This window comes from Cervus canadensis, chromosome 4, assembly GCF_019320065.1.
Source record: "Cervus canadensis isolate Bull #8, Minnesota chromosome 4, ASM1932006v1, whole genome shotgun sequence".
Lineage (NCBI taxonomy): Eukaryota > Metazoa > Chordata > Mammalia > Artiodactyla > Cervidae > Cervus > Cervus canadensis.
Window position 1 is genome coordinate 65502132 of NC_057389.1, and position 14520 is coordinate 65516651.

The window sequence follows — 14520 nt, forward strand, 5'->3', positions numbered from 1 at the left end:
AAGCCTGGCGTGCCTCAGTTCATGGGGTTGCAAAGAGTCAGACACCACTGACTGACTGAACTGAACTGAACTGAAGTGGCTCAGAAGACCACACCTGCTTTTTCTTCATCCCATCGGTTTCTGTAGAAAAAATTTTAATCCGCAGTTTTGTCTCAGCTAATTTAATAGTGCAATGAGTGTTCAGCAGTGCTCACTATGGTCCTGTCCACTCAGGGGCAAGTTGATGCTTGGGTCCTTGTTTTCTCCAGTTTTGTTTTTATTGAAATATGGTTAATTTACACTACTGTGTTAGTTTCAGATGTACAGTAAGGTGACTGTATATATAACTTTTTCAGATTGTTCTCTATAATACATTACTAGAAGATATTGAACATTCTTCCCTGTGTTATACAGTAAATCCTTATTTCTTACCTATTCTATGAATAGCAGTTTGTATATGTTAATCTCATATTCTTAATTTATAACTTCACCTCTCTTTTTCCATTTGAGTAGCAGTAACTTTGTTTGTTTTCTTTTGCCTCTGAATCTGTTTCTATTTTGTAAATACGTTTATTAATTTATTTGTATTTTTTTTTAGCATACACATGTAAGTGATACAATATTTGTCTTTCTGCATATTTTACTTATTTTACTTCATATGGTATTCTCTAGGTCCATTAATGTTGCTGCACTATTTCACTTTTTATGACTGATCCAGGAGTTGGTGATGGACAGGGAGGCCTGGCGTGCTGCAATTCATGGGGTCACAAACAGTCGGACATGACTGAGCAACTAAACTGAACTGAACTGAATATTCCATTGTTTGTATATACTACATCGTCTTCATCCATTTGTCTGTTGAGGGAGACAGGTTGCTTCCATGTCATGGGTGTTATAAATAGTGATACTATGAACACTGGGGTGCATGCTTGTTCGGTCACTTCAGTCATGTCCAACTCTTTGTGAGCCCTTGGACTGTAGCCCACCAGGCTCCTCTGTCCATGGGTTTTTCCCAGCAAAGAATACTGGAGTAGGTTGTCATTCCTTTTTCCAACTGGGGTGCATACATATTTTCATATTGGAATTTTCATCTTCATTGGACATATGCCCAGGAGTGGGGTTGCTGGATCATATGGTAGCATGATTTCTAGTTTTTTAAGGAATCACCATGATGTTTTTCACAGTGGCAAAAATTTACATTCTTACTAACAGTATAGGAGAGTTCCCTTTTCTCCACACTTTCCAACATTCATCATTTGTAGACTTTTTAATGGTGGCATTCTCAGTGATGTGAGGTGATACCTCATTGTGGCTTTGATTGCCTTTCCTTAAAAATTAGGGACTTTGAGCACCTTTCCATGTGCCTGTCATCTATCTGTATGTCCTAGTTGGAGAAATGTCTATTTAGGTCTTCTGCTCTCTCCAGTGTTCAAGTATGACTCAAACTGTGGTGTAGAAAGGGAGCAGGATGACATTCAGGTATGTGGACCTCTTTGAAATAAACTCATGAGCAAAAATTAGCAGTGCCTAAAGTCTTACTTTAGCTCATGACAGTTAGATTCTTTAAGACAGCTACAGACTCTCCTGCCCAGGCTGATTAATTTAAGCTTGCTTTTGGGAGCCACTCTAATCTGTAGCAGGGCAACTGGAAAGGACTTATTACAAGTTAAATTAGTTTTCTAACATATTTTAGACATGCTTATTTATATTTTTAGTTTTTCCTATTGATTGTGGTCTCTAAGATGAATGCAGTTTCCAGTCAATATGACACCTGTTGAATTATGCTAGAGAGAAGACAGCAGGCCATGACCATTTTGAAGGGAATTAACTTAAGCAATACTTTGTTCACCTGAGGCGAAGAGCTGACTCATTTGAGAAGACCCTAATGCTGGGAAAGATTGAGGGCAGGAGGAGAAGGGGACGACAGAGGATGAGATGGTTGGATGGCATCACTGACTCAATGGACATGGGTTTGGGTGAATTCCAGAAGTTGATGAACAGGGAGGCCTGACGTGCTGTGGTTCATGGGGTCGCAAAGAGTTGGATACGACTGAGCGACTGAACTGAACTGAACCTATACAAATCAGGGTATACTTTCCTTAAAGAAAACTTTAACCACTTCATAGGTTTTTTTTTCCTTCTGTCCAAGAGGGGTATGCTTCCATTCATTCTGGAAAAACATCAACAAACACTAACAAGTATCTGAAGTTTCTAATCATCTTTTTTCAAAAGGAATCATATTGGCCATGCATATTTGGCCCTTCCTGGGGTCAATTCAGCCGGGACTTCTTATCTTACCTTTTCATAAACCTCAGGATGAAGAAGTTATCTCTCTTTTTCTGCATTTTCTATAAGAGCCATCTGTAGGTTTAAAGCATGTTGTGGGGGGGTTGATATCAAGTTGTCATTCAGTTTATGTCAGGTCTCCTAACTGATCCTTCAGTGGTTGTAAAAATAATCAGCCTTGTACTTCCACTAATACCCCCATGACTTGGATAGACGGGCATGTTTTACATACTAACTAGATGTTAGCATGAAGAAAAGTCTCAAGTAAACACTGTAATTTTACACTACAAGAAAGTGGCAAAAGAAAACCAAAAGTAGCCCAAATTAAGTAGAAGAAATGAAATAACAAAGGGCAAAGTAGAAATAAATAAAATACAGACTCAAAAGACAACAGAAAAGATCAGAGTATACTATCTGAAGAGAAGCCAGAGTATATTATAAATCAATTTTCCTCCAATTAAAAAATAAGAAAAGAAAAAAGAAACCTGAATTATAACTCAGGCAAGATTGGTCTTTGAGACACGAGTCTACCACCTCCTTGGTTTATCAACTTTTCTGAATAAAGTCGCTATTCCTTGCCCCAGCCTAAATAAATAAATAAAGATCAATGAAACAAAAATATTTTTTAAAGGTAAGCAAAAGTGACAAACCTTTAGCAATATTCTTGAAAAAACAAAGAGGGCATGTATAAATAAAAAAAATGAAAGAGGATATGCTGAAACATATACCATAGATAAAAGTTGGTAAGAGAATATATTATACCCTGATATATTTAGCTTCATTGATGTTTCTATTGCTTTTTAGTTTCTATTTTATTTCTCCTCTGGTACTGATGATTTTTCTGGTACTAATTTTGGGTTTTGTTTGTTCTTCTTTCTCTAGTTTCTTTATGTATACTGGTATGTTGATTTTTGAGATTTTTCCTGTTTCTTCAGGTAAGCATGTATCACTATATCCTTCACTCTTAGAACTAGTTTTGGTTTGTTCGGTAGGTTTTGGATCATTGCTTTTTTGTTTTTATATGTCTCTGGGTATTTTTTGATTTCCTATTTGATTTCTTCAGTGATCCATTGGTTGTTTAGTAACATATTTTCTGATCTCCTTGTGTTTGTGGGTTTTTTGGCAGTTGTTGTTGTTGTTTTTCCTTGCAGTTGATCTCTAGGTTCTTAGCATTGTGGTTGGAAAGTACACTTAATATTAATTTTCCTCAATTTACAAATGCTTGCTTTTTGGACTCATATATGATCCATCTTGGACAATATTCTGTATATTCTCAAAAAGAATGTGTATTTTGTTGCTTTCAGATGGAGTGTGTGTGTGTGCATATTAGGTCGCCTCAGGTGGGTCCAACTCTTTGCAACCCTATGAACTGTAGCTCATTAGGCTCTTCTGTCCATGGGATTCTCTCATACAAGAATACTGGAGAGGGTTGTCATGCCCTATTCAGGGAATTTTCCTGACCCATTGATCGAACACGTGTCTATTATGTCTTCTGCATTGGCAGGCAGATTCTTTATACCACTAGCACCACCTGGGAAGCCCCTTTAGATAGAATGCTGCATCTATTAAATTCATCTGATACAATGTGTCATTTAATGCCAGTGTTTCCTTACTGAATTTCTGTTTGGATGATCTGTCCATTGGTGTAAGTAGCATGTAAAGTTCCCCTACTTTTACTGTGTTTATTCCTTCACATTCCTAAATATTTGCCTTATATATTTAGACACTGTTATGTTGAGTTCATATATAGTTGTGGTATTCCTAAATACTTGCTTTATATATTTAGACACTCTTATGTTGAGTTCATAGCTTCCCTGGTGGCTTAGATGGTAAAGCGTCTGCCTGCAATGCGAAAGACCTGGGTTCAATCTCTGGGTTGGGAAGATCCCCTGGAGAGGGAAATGACAACCCACTCCAGTACTCTTGCCTGGAAAATCCCATGGACAGAGGAGCCTGGCAGGCTACAGTCCATGGGGTCACAAAGAGTTGGGCACAACTGAGTGACTTTACTTCACTATTTTGAGTTCATATATAGTCATGGTATTGCTCAAGAGAGGAAGAGAGCTCAGACTCTTTCTACACTGCCATCTTGGTGATCTTGCAGATATCTTTTTTAAACCACTATTTTTGTTTTCTTTGGATAAGTATTCAGGAGTGAAATTGCTGGATCATATGCTACTTCCATTTTAAATTGTTTGAGGAACCACTTTACTTTTTTCTGTAATATTTGCACCAATTTACATTGCATCCAATAGTGTTTGCAATGCAAATCAATAGTGTCCCCTTTCTCCATCTCATCATCACTTATTCAGTTCAGTTCAGTCACTCAGTCATGTCTGACTCTTTGCGACCCCATGGACTGCAGCACACCAGGCTTTCCTGTCCATCACCAACTCCCAGAGCTTGTTCAAATTCATGTCCATTGAGTTGGTGATACCATCCAACCATCTCATCATCTGTCATCCCCTTCTCCTGCCTTCAATCTTTCCCAGCATCAGGGTCTTTTCAAATAAGTCAGTTCTTTGCATCAGGTGGCCAAAGTATTGGAGTATCAGCTTCAGCGTCAGTCTTTCCAATGAATATTCAGGACTGATTTCCTTTAGGATGGGCTGGTTGGATCTCCTTACAGTCCAAGGGACTCTCAAGAGTCTTCTCCAATGCCACAGTTCAAAAGCATCAATTCTTCGGCACTCAGCTTTCTTTGTGGTCCAATTCTCACATCCATACATGTTATCTTTTTGATAATAGCCATCCTAACAGATTTGTGGCAATATTTTATTCTGGTTTTGATTTGTATATTCCTGATGATTAGTAATGTTAAACATCTTGTCTTATGCCTAATGGCCATCTGAGTGTCTGCTCTGGAAAATTGTCTATTCTAATATTCTCTCCATTAAAATGGAGAGATAAAAAATAGCTAAAAAAATTGAGCCTTTTTAATGGTCCAACTCTCACATCTGTACATTGCTACTGGAAAAACCAAAGCTTTGACTATACAGAGCTTTGTTGGCAAAGTGATGTTTCTTCTTTTTAATACAATGTCTAGGATTGTCATAGCTTTTCTTCCAAGGAGCAAGCGTCTTTTAATTTCATGGCTGCACTCACCATCCTCAGTGACTTTGGAGCACAAGAAAATAAAATATGTCACCATTTCCATTTTTTCCCCATCTATTTGTCATGAAGTGATAGGACCGGATGCTGCGATCTTAGTTTTTTGAATGTTGAGTTTTAAGCTAACTTTTTCACTCTTCTCCTTCACTTTCATCAAGGGCTCTTTAGTTCTGCTTTGCTTTCTGCTGTAAGGGTGGTGTCATCTGCATATCTGAGGTTATTGATATTTCTCCTGGCAATCTTGATTACAGCTTGTACTTCATCCAGCCTATTTAACTTATATGCAGAGCACATTATGCAAAATGCCAGGCTGGATGAAGCACAAGCTGGAATCAAGATTGCCAGAAGAAATATCAATAACCTCAGAAATGCAGATGGCACCACCCTTATGGCAGAGAGTGAAGAGGAACTAAAGAGCCTCTTGATTAAAGTTACAGAGGAGAGTGAAAAAGCTGGCTTAAAACTCAGTACTCAAAAAATGAAGATCATGGCATCCAGTCTCATCACTTCATGGCAAATAGTTGGAGAAACAATAAAAACAATGACAGAGTTTATTTTCTTGGGCTCCAAAGTCACTGCAGATGGTGACTGCAGCCATGAAATGAAAAGATGCTTGCTCCTTGGAACAAGAGCTATGACCAACCTAAATGGCATATTAAAAAGCAGAGACATTACTTTGCCAACAAAGGTCCATCTAGCCAAAGCTATAGTTTTTCCAGTAGTCGTGTATGGGTGTGACAGTTGGACCATAAAAAAAGCTGAGTGCTGAAGAATTGATACTTTTGAACTGTGGTGTTTGAGAATACTCTTGAGAGTCCCTTGGGTTGCAAGGAGATCAAAGCAGTCAAATCTAAAGGAAATCAATACTGAATACTCATTGGAAGGACTAATGCTGAAGCTGAAGTTACAATACTTTGGCCACCTGATGCAAAGAGCTGATTCAATGGAAAAGACCCTGATGCTGGGAAACATTGAAGACAGGAGGAGAAGGGGATGACAGAGATTGGATGGCATAACTGACTCAGTGGACACGAGTTTGAGCAAGCCCCAGGAGTCTGTGATGGATAGGGAAGCCTGGTGTGCTGCAGTCCATGGGGTCGCAAAGAATTGGACATGATTGAGTGATTGAACTGAACTGATAAAGAAAATAACCCATCCATATATAAATGAAATCAATTAATGTTGTTAGGTATACATTAACAGACCATAAAACTATTTTTTTAAATAAAATTGAAGACAGTGGCTGTCTTTTAGGCAATAATGGTGTTGGATAAACAGATATAGAGACTTCAGGCATGAGGGAAGTTTTCCTTATATATGTGGAGGATGGGCACTTCATGGTACCTTTACATACATTTCATAAAGTATAACCTTTAAACCAAAACACCTTTTTGCAATGTTAATTTTCACAGTATAATTTTATTTTGAAAGAATGAATTGATTAGAAGAATATGGAGTATTTTGCTATAGTTTTTGAATGTAATGTACTACATATCAATTAAGTGGCAGCTGGAAATACTGAAGGAGAAAAATTTTTAAGAAAATAATTCAGAAATTTTTCAAATTGTTCTTTATTAAACTGGGAATTAATTTCCATTTCTCTTCCTTGAGAATGGCAAACCACTGTCTATTAGGTATGTTTGCTTCTATCCTTGCCTTTTATAATTTCCAAAATTCTAATACTAGAACAAATGTTGTAAAATTGATATACTAGCACATATAATTTTATATTAATGAATTATTTATATTGCATTAGTACTGGAATGCAAAAGTAGGGAGTCAAGAAATACTTGGAGTAACAGGCAAATTTGTCCTTGGAGTACAGAATGAAGCAGGGCAAAGGCTAATAGAGTTTTGCCAAGAACACACTGGTCATAGCAAACACCCTCTTCCAACAACACAAGAGATGACTCTACATGTGGACATTGCCAGATGGTCAATACCGAAATCAGATTGATTATATTCTTGGCAGCCAAAGATGGAGAAGTTCTATATAGTCAGCAAAAACAAGACCGGGAGCTGACTGTGGCACAGACCATGAAGTTTTTATTGCCAAATTCAAACTTAAATTGAAGAAAGTGGGGAAATCCACTTGACCATTCAGGTATGACTCAAGTCAAATCCCTTATGATTATACAGTGGAAGTGACAAATAGTTTCAAGGGATGAGATCTGATAGACAGAATGCCTGACAAACTATGGGTGGAAGTTCATGACATTGTACAGGAGGCAGGAATCAAGACCATCCCTAAGGAAAAGAAATGGGAAAAGGCAAATGATTGTCTGAGAAGGCCTTACAAAATAGCTGTGAATAGAAGAGAAGTGAAAGGCAAATGAGAATGGGAAAGATAAACCCAATTGAATGCAGAGTTCCAAAAAGTAGCAAGGAGAGATAAGAAAGCCTTCCTCAGTGGAAGTACAAAGAAACAGAGGAAAACAATAGAATGGGAAGGTCTAGAGATCTCTTCAGGAAAATTAGAGATACCAAGGGAACAATTCATGCAAAGATGGGCACAATAAAGGACAGAAACTGTATGAACCTAACAGAAGCAGAAGGTATTAAGAAGAGGTGGCAAGAATACACAGAAGAACTATACAAAAAAGATCCTCACTGCCCAGATAACCATGATGGTGTGATCACTCACCTAGAGCCAGAAATCCTGGAATGCGAGGTCAAATGGGCCTTAGGAAGCATCACTACAAACAAAGCTAGTGGAGGTGATGGAATTCCAGTTGAGCTATTTCAAATCCTAAAAGATAATGCTGTGAAAGTGCTGTACTCCCATGTCAGCAACTTTGGAATACTCAGCAGTGGCCACAGGACTGGAAAAGGTCAGTTTTCATTCCAATCCCAGAGAAAGGCAATGCCAAAGAATTTTCAAACTACCACACAATTGCAATCATCTCACATGCTAGTAAAGTAATCCTCAAAATTCTCCAAGCCAGGCTTCAACAGTACATGAACCGTGAACTTCCAGATGTTCAAGTTGAATTTAGAAAAGACAGAGGAACCAGAGATCAAATTGCCAACATCTGATGGGTCATGGAAAAAGCAAAAGAGTTCCAGAAAAACATCTGTTTCTGCTTTATTGACTATGCCAAAGCCTTTGACTATGTGGACCACAACAAACTGTGGAAAATTCTGAAAGAGATGGGAATACCAGACCACATGACCTGCCTCTTGAGAAATCTGTATGCATGTTAGGAAGCAACAGTTAGAACTGGACATGGAACAACAGACTGGTTCTGAATCGGGACAGTAGTATGCCAAGGCTTTATAGTGTCACCCTGCTTATTTAATTTATATGCAGAGTACATCATGAGAAACACTGGGCTGGATGAAACACAAACTGGAATCATGATTGCTGCGAGAAATATCAGTAACCTTAGATATGCGGATGACAGCACCCTTACGGCAGAAAGCAAAGAAGAACTAAAGAGCCTCTTGATGAAAGTGAAAGAGGAGAGTAAAAAAGTTGGCTTAAAGCTCAACATCCAGAAAACTTAGATCATGGCATCTGGTTCCATCCCTTCATGACAAATACATGGGGAAATAGTGGAAACAGTGAGAGACTTTATTTTTTGGGCTCCAAAATCACTGCAGATGTTGACTGCAGTTATGAAATAAAAAGATGCTTGCTCCTTGAAAGGAAAGTTATGACCAACCTAGATAGCATATTAAAAATCAGAGACATTACTTTGCCAACAAAGGTCCATCTAGTCAGAGCTGTGGTTTTTCCAGTAGTCATGTATGGATGTGAGACTTGGACTATAGAGAAAGCTGAGCACTGAAGAATTGATGCTTTTGAACTGTGGTGTTGGAGAAGACTCTTGAGAGTCCCTTGGACTGCAAGGAGATCCAACCAGTCCATCCTAAAGGAAATCAGTCCTGAATATTCATTGGAAGGACTGATGCTGAAGCTGAAACTCCAATACTTTGGCCACCTGATGCAAAGAACAGACTCATTTGAAAAGATGCTGGGAAAGATTGAAGGTGGGAAGAGAAGGGGATGACAAATGTCGAGATGATTGGATGGCATCACCAACTCAAGGTACATGAGTTTGAGTAAACTCCAGGAGTTGATGATGGACATGGAGGCGTGGCGTGTTGCAGTCCATGGGGTTGTAGAGAGTCAGAAACGACTGAATGACTGAACTGAACTGATAGTGCATTATATGCTGTTTACTCTAAATTTAGAGTAATTGGTAATTGAATGATGACAAGATAATTTAAAAGATATTATATATTTAATACAGAGTGAATTTAACTTATTTTAATGTATTTAGTATATTTAATTTAATATGTTAAATTTAATTTAATATATAAAACATATATTCTTTACATGCTCCCTGTTCATTCCAGTGTAAAGCTATGCTTAATTTGGTCTTCATAGCTTCCTGATATCTCCACTGCCTCTTTTATACTCACGTCTGTTCATGTGCTGGTCCTCTCTTTGAAATGTTCTTTTGTCTCTTTACATGTATATGATCTTTAGGATAATCGCTCATATCTGGGATTTGCATCTAGATGCTGCAGGGCTTTCTGGGTGCAGTCATCTCATAGTTCTTGTGACTGGGAACTCATGTCTACACAGCTCTCTCCTCCACTAACAAATAAACTCCTTGAAGTAAGGGCTTGTGTTCTGGCCACTGTTGTGTCTCTCAGAAATTGCAGACTATCTGTAACATAGAAGGTAATCTATCAAGATATAATAAGTGATTAAATGATTCAAGAATCTAGGAACAGCTGCTTTTCAGAGAGTTTGACAGAATGGCATTTACATCATTTATATCAAATGATATTTGAAAAATATACATTTGTGACTTGACACAAATATAATATTGTTTTACAATGTAATCAAATACTTCCAAGAAATTGCCCAATTGGAAGATGAAAAAAATACCAGAAGTGCTGTAGTTTAATTCAGCAGACAGCTAACGAGCTCCTCTCCGGTGACAGAGAGTCTGCTCTGGTTTCCTCTTATCCATGAAGATGTGGAACAGACACACAGAGGCAGAGTCATGGGCAAAGTCATCTTGATTCTGTCACACCTTAGAAAGGGCAACTATTTATATAGACCTTTCAAGGGGCCAGGCCCTGGACTGGGCCAGTGAATTAAACTCATTTAACATTCAAAACTCCATGATGATGCTTACATTGCTAGTTCTATTTTAGTGGAGAGAAAACTATGCAGTGGTGGCATAATCAGCTCCACGGAGCTGCTAAGTAGCAAATCTAAGATTTAGCTGGAGGTCCTTATGGTTCTACACAGTCTCTCACACTTCCATCCTCTGAAGGCAAACAAGAGACTAGGATTTTTAGAGATAGAATGAGAACTCACATTTTGGAGCAGGTGTTAGGGCTGTCTGTGTATATTATGCCACTTAGTCTTACAAGTAACTTGATTAAGAAGTTTTCCTTTCCTTGTCTAAAAACTGATGTATGTAAGCAATTGAACAGATTTGGGAAAGCTAAAAATGTCACACAACTCATACTAAAATGATCAATAAACTTGGGATATGAGAGCAGATAAAAAGGCACTATGTGCAGCTTTCTTTATGACAGCTATCATATCACAAACAAATGGAGTACAAAGACGTTGAATAAAATGAGATAAATTATGATAGGTAAATCACATGGAGAAGAAATATCACATTCATAAGAAAGAAGAAAGTGATTACTGGGCTCAGTGTTTGTGGCCCTGGAAACAGGTGACAAAGGATAGGAGAAATAGGGAGGGGAGGAATAATATAATAGGGGAAAAATATATAGTTGTCCTCAGGCTTTCTTCTTTACAACTTTCCTTAGGCTCAGCCCTGACTGCACCCTGCTCCTCAGAGCCCCTGTGACATCCTTATTCCGGAGGCTGTAAATGAGGGGGTTCAGCACAGGGGTGATGATGGTATAAAAGGCTGACACCATCATGTCCTGCTCAGCTGTGTGGTAGGAACTAGGAAGCATGTAGGTGTAAATCGCAGCGCCAAAGAAGAGCAGCACTACAATCATGTGGGAGGAGCAGGTGGCAAAGGCTTTCCTGCGGCTCTCTGATGAACTCATTCTGTGGGTGAGGTGCAGGATGAGGGCGTATGAGCTTGAGATAACCACAGTGGGGATGAGGAGCATGAGAACACAGCACAGGTACATTACCATCTTGTAGAGGGAGATATCGGAGCAGGAGAGCTTCATCAAGGCAGGAGCCTCACAGAAGAAACTCAGGATTTTTCTGGAATGACAAAAGGGGAAGCTCATAATGATGGGTGTGAGCAATAAACCATCCACCATTCCTAGGAACCAGCATCCAGACACCAGGCATTCACAGACTCTCTGGTTCATCAGCAAAGGATAATGGAGAGGTCTGCAAATGGCAGCATATCTGTCATAGGCCATGGCAGACAGGAGAAAAGTCTCAGCTCCAGTGAGCGTCAGATAGAAGAACATCTGGATCCTACAACCTGAGGGAGAAATTGTATGATCTCCTGTCACCTGGCCCACGAGCATCTTGGGCACAGTCACAGATATGTACATGAGGTCCATGAGGGAGAGCTGACTGAAGAAGAAGTACATGGGGGTGTGCAGGCGGGGCTCCAGGCAGACGAGGATGATGAGGAGGGCGTTCCCAGCCAGGGCCATCAGGAAGAAGATGAAGGTCACAGTGTAGAGGAGGAGGGCATGTTTGGTTTCACCAAAGAGCCCCACAAGCATGAAATCAGTATTCAACATTTGATTCTGTGAAGTTCGATTCTCTGAATACATGGTCTTGGTTATAGTTTTCATCTGAGGAAGAAATGAGTCAGTGTTTTCAGATATTTCATATGCATATGATTTTCTTAATCACTTTTTTTTCAATAAGAAAAGGACTTTGAACTATTTTTTCAAATATGAAGTTGTACCGATATAGAATTAAAAGCTAATTTCTCCAAGAGTCCAGGTTGCATATTGGCCAGAAGTCTAGAGTAGATTATGAAACAAACCTGGGGAGGTGACAACTCTACAAATAGACAAATTGTTTACAGTCAGTAAATATTATTTATTTTTTCCCCAAGCTGAGAATATAAAAGGGCTTATCTCATGGGATGATTAGAATGCTAAAGTATGAAACGCAGGTTAAGTCTGTAACACAATGTGAGTGTTAAATGAAGTCATCTAATGACGCTCCCCCTCCACTTTTGGACACAGTAGGCCATGCAGGAATCAGTGATGAAAGATGATGCTAATGTCAACATTAATATTATTAATGATACTAATATAACCAAAGTTCACTGAGAACTTGTAATCTTAAATATTTTCTCCCCTGATACATCTCTATTAATCCCCCTTTCATTGCTAAAAATATTTCAGTTTATTCAACCTTTCTTTTTCAATGAAGCTCCAGAAGCAGGACCACCAGGGGCATCAAAACAGACAGTGTTCAGCCTGCCTGTGGATTGCAGCTTAGGGTGCAGACCTAGGGCAGGGAAGGCGGGCAGAAGGTGCACAGACCTTGTACAGATAAGAGGGTACCTGTGTGCCTACTTTGTATGGTTCAGGAGGGCAAAAGTGATGCCAGTCTGATGTAGGACAAGAGGATATTTAGTGTGAGGCCTTTTACAGAGTGAGGAGGGCAGTAAGGTTGATGATCTGGTGCAGAACAGGGGGGCAAGAATATGATGTGCAGACATTGTACTGGGCTGAAGGGCACTCAGGGTGCAGACAGTGCAGGACAGGATATTTGGGATGCAAACCTGGTGCAGAGCACGAGAGATGTTGATCTTGCACAGTGTAAGAGAACATTTGGGGTGCAGAGCATGTGCAGGGCAAGATGGCATTCAAGTTGCCAACCACAGTGCAATGCAGTATGGCAGTTGGGGTGCAGATGTGGTAATAGGAGAAGGTCACTTGGGTGCAGATCGTGTGCAGGGGAGGAAGACACAGGGTACATAGTTGGTGTAAGACAGGAGGTCAGCAATATTCTACCTGGTCCCTCTCATAACACCAAAGCAGAGTTAAAGCATTTAATGTTTCATACAGAGAAATTATTTTTATAAGAAATCACTGGGATGACCCAGAGGGATGGGATGGGGAGGGGGGTTCAGGAGGGGGGACACATGTACACCCATTGAGGATCCAAGTCAAAGTATGGCAAAACCAATACAATATTGTAAAGTAAAATAAATAAATTAAGAAAAAAGAAATAACAAAACCAAAAGCTATAGATGTTTTAAATAGCAACTTTCTAATTGAAACATGCATTAAATAATTATTTTTCCTTTTGTTGATGCCATTTATTCCCTGAAAACAGTGTCAAAATTATTATGTTTTCTATGTATATGTATAGTTAATGAATGAATGAATGGAGTTAAATGGTAAGGAACACATATAGCAATATGAAGCTGTTGGGTACCACACACAAAGCTACAGTCTTAAAACCCAATATGCTGATCTTGTATCTTAGTTTAATCAGGAAACTAGTAAATTTCATGCATGCATGCTAAGTCGCTTCAGTCATGTCTGATTCTTTGAGACACTATGGACTGCAGCTCACCAGGCTCCTCAGTCCATGGGATTCTCCAGGCAAGAATACTGGAGTAGATTGCGATGTCCTCCTCCAGGTGATCTTCCTAACCCAGGAATCAAACCTGCATCTCGTACAGCTCCTATATTGACAGGCAGTTTCTTTACCACTAGCACCACCTGGGAAATCCTCTCTACAAACCCGCAGTTTTGCTCAATAACTGTTCTCCCTGAATATTTCCATTTTTAATATCCTAGTTGAATTGCTTAAGTCACGCTTGACACAATTATCCTAAAATTGTTAAATTAAGAATAGAGTTCAGTTATATGTTATGGAAAGGTTAGGAGCTCCATAATTGACTAGGGTCTGATCAGTTTCAGAGTTTCTACACACCAGGTTAGAGAAATGTGCAGAGAAAAAAAAAATCACATAGTAACTAAGACACATGGAAATGTGAAGCAAAGTATATTGTAATGTACTTGGGTAAAAAATATTTGGGATTTCATGAAATTGAAATTCAGAATTACATAAGAGATTAATAACTGTAACCAGACATATTTGCTCCTTTTTTGTTTGTACCTTTAAAGGGTTCTGAAGAGATGTTAAAAAAAACACATTCCATCAAAAAGACAAACACAGCATTTAAAACACAT

General features: G+C 39.0%; 1 protein-coding gene across 1 annotated transcript; it reads right to left on the reverse strand.

The window, feature by feature from the left end:
* Positions 1 to 11154: 11154 nt before the first annotated feature.
* Positions 11155 to 12129, reverse strand: LOC122439226 (olfactory receptor 2T3-like). Its single transcript, XM_043464318.1, has one exon. It carries the CDS (start codon positions 12127 to 12129, stop codon positions 11155 to 11157), a length of 975 nt encoding a protein of 324 aa, XP_043320253.1.
* Positions 12130 to 14520: the final 2391 nt, after the last annotated feature.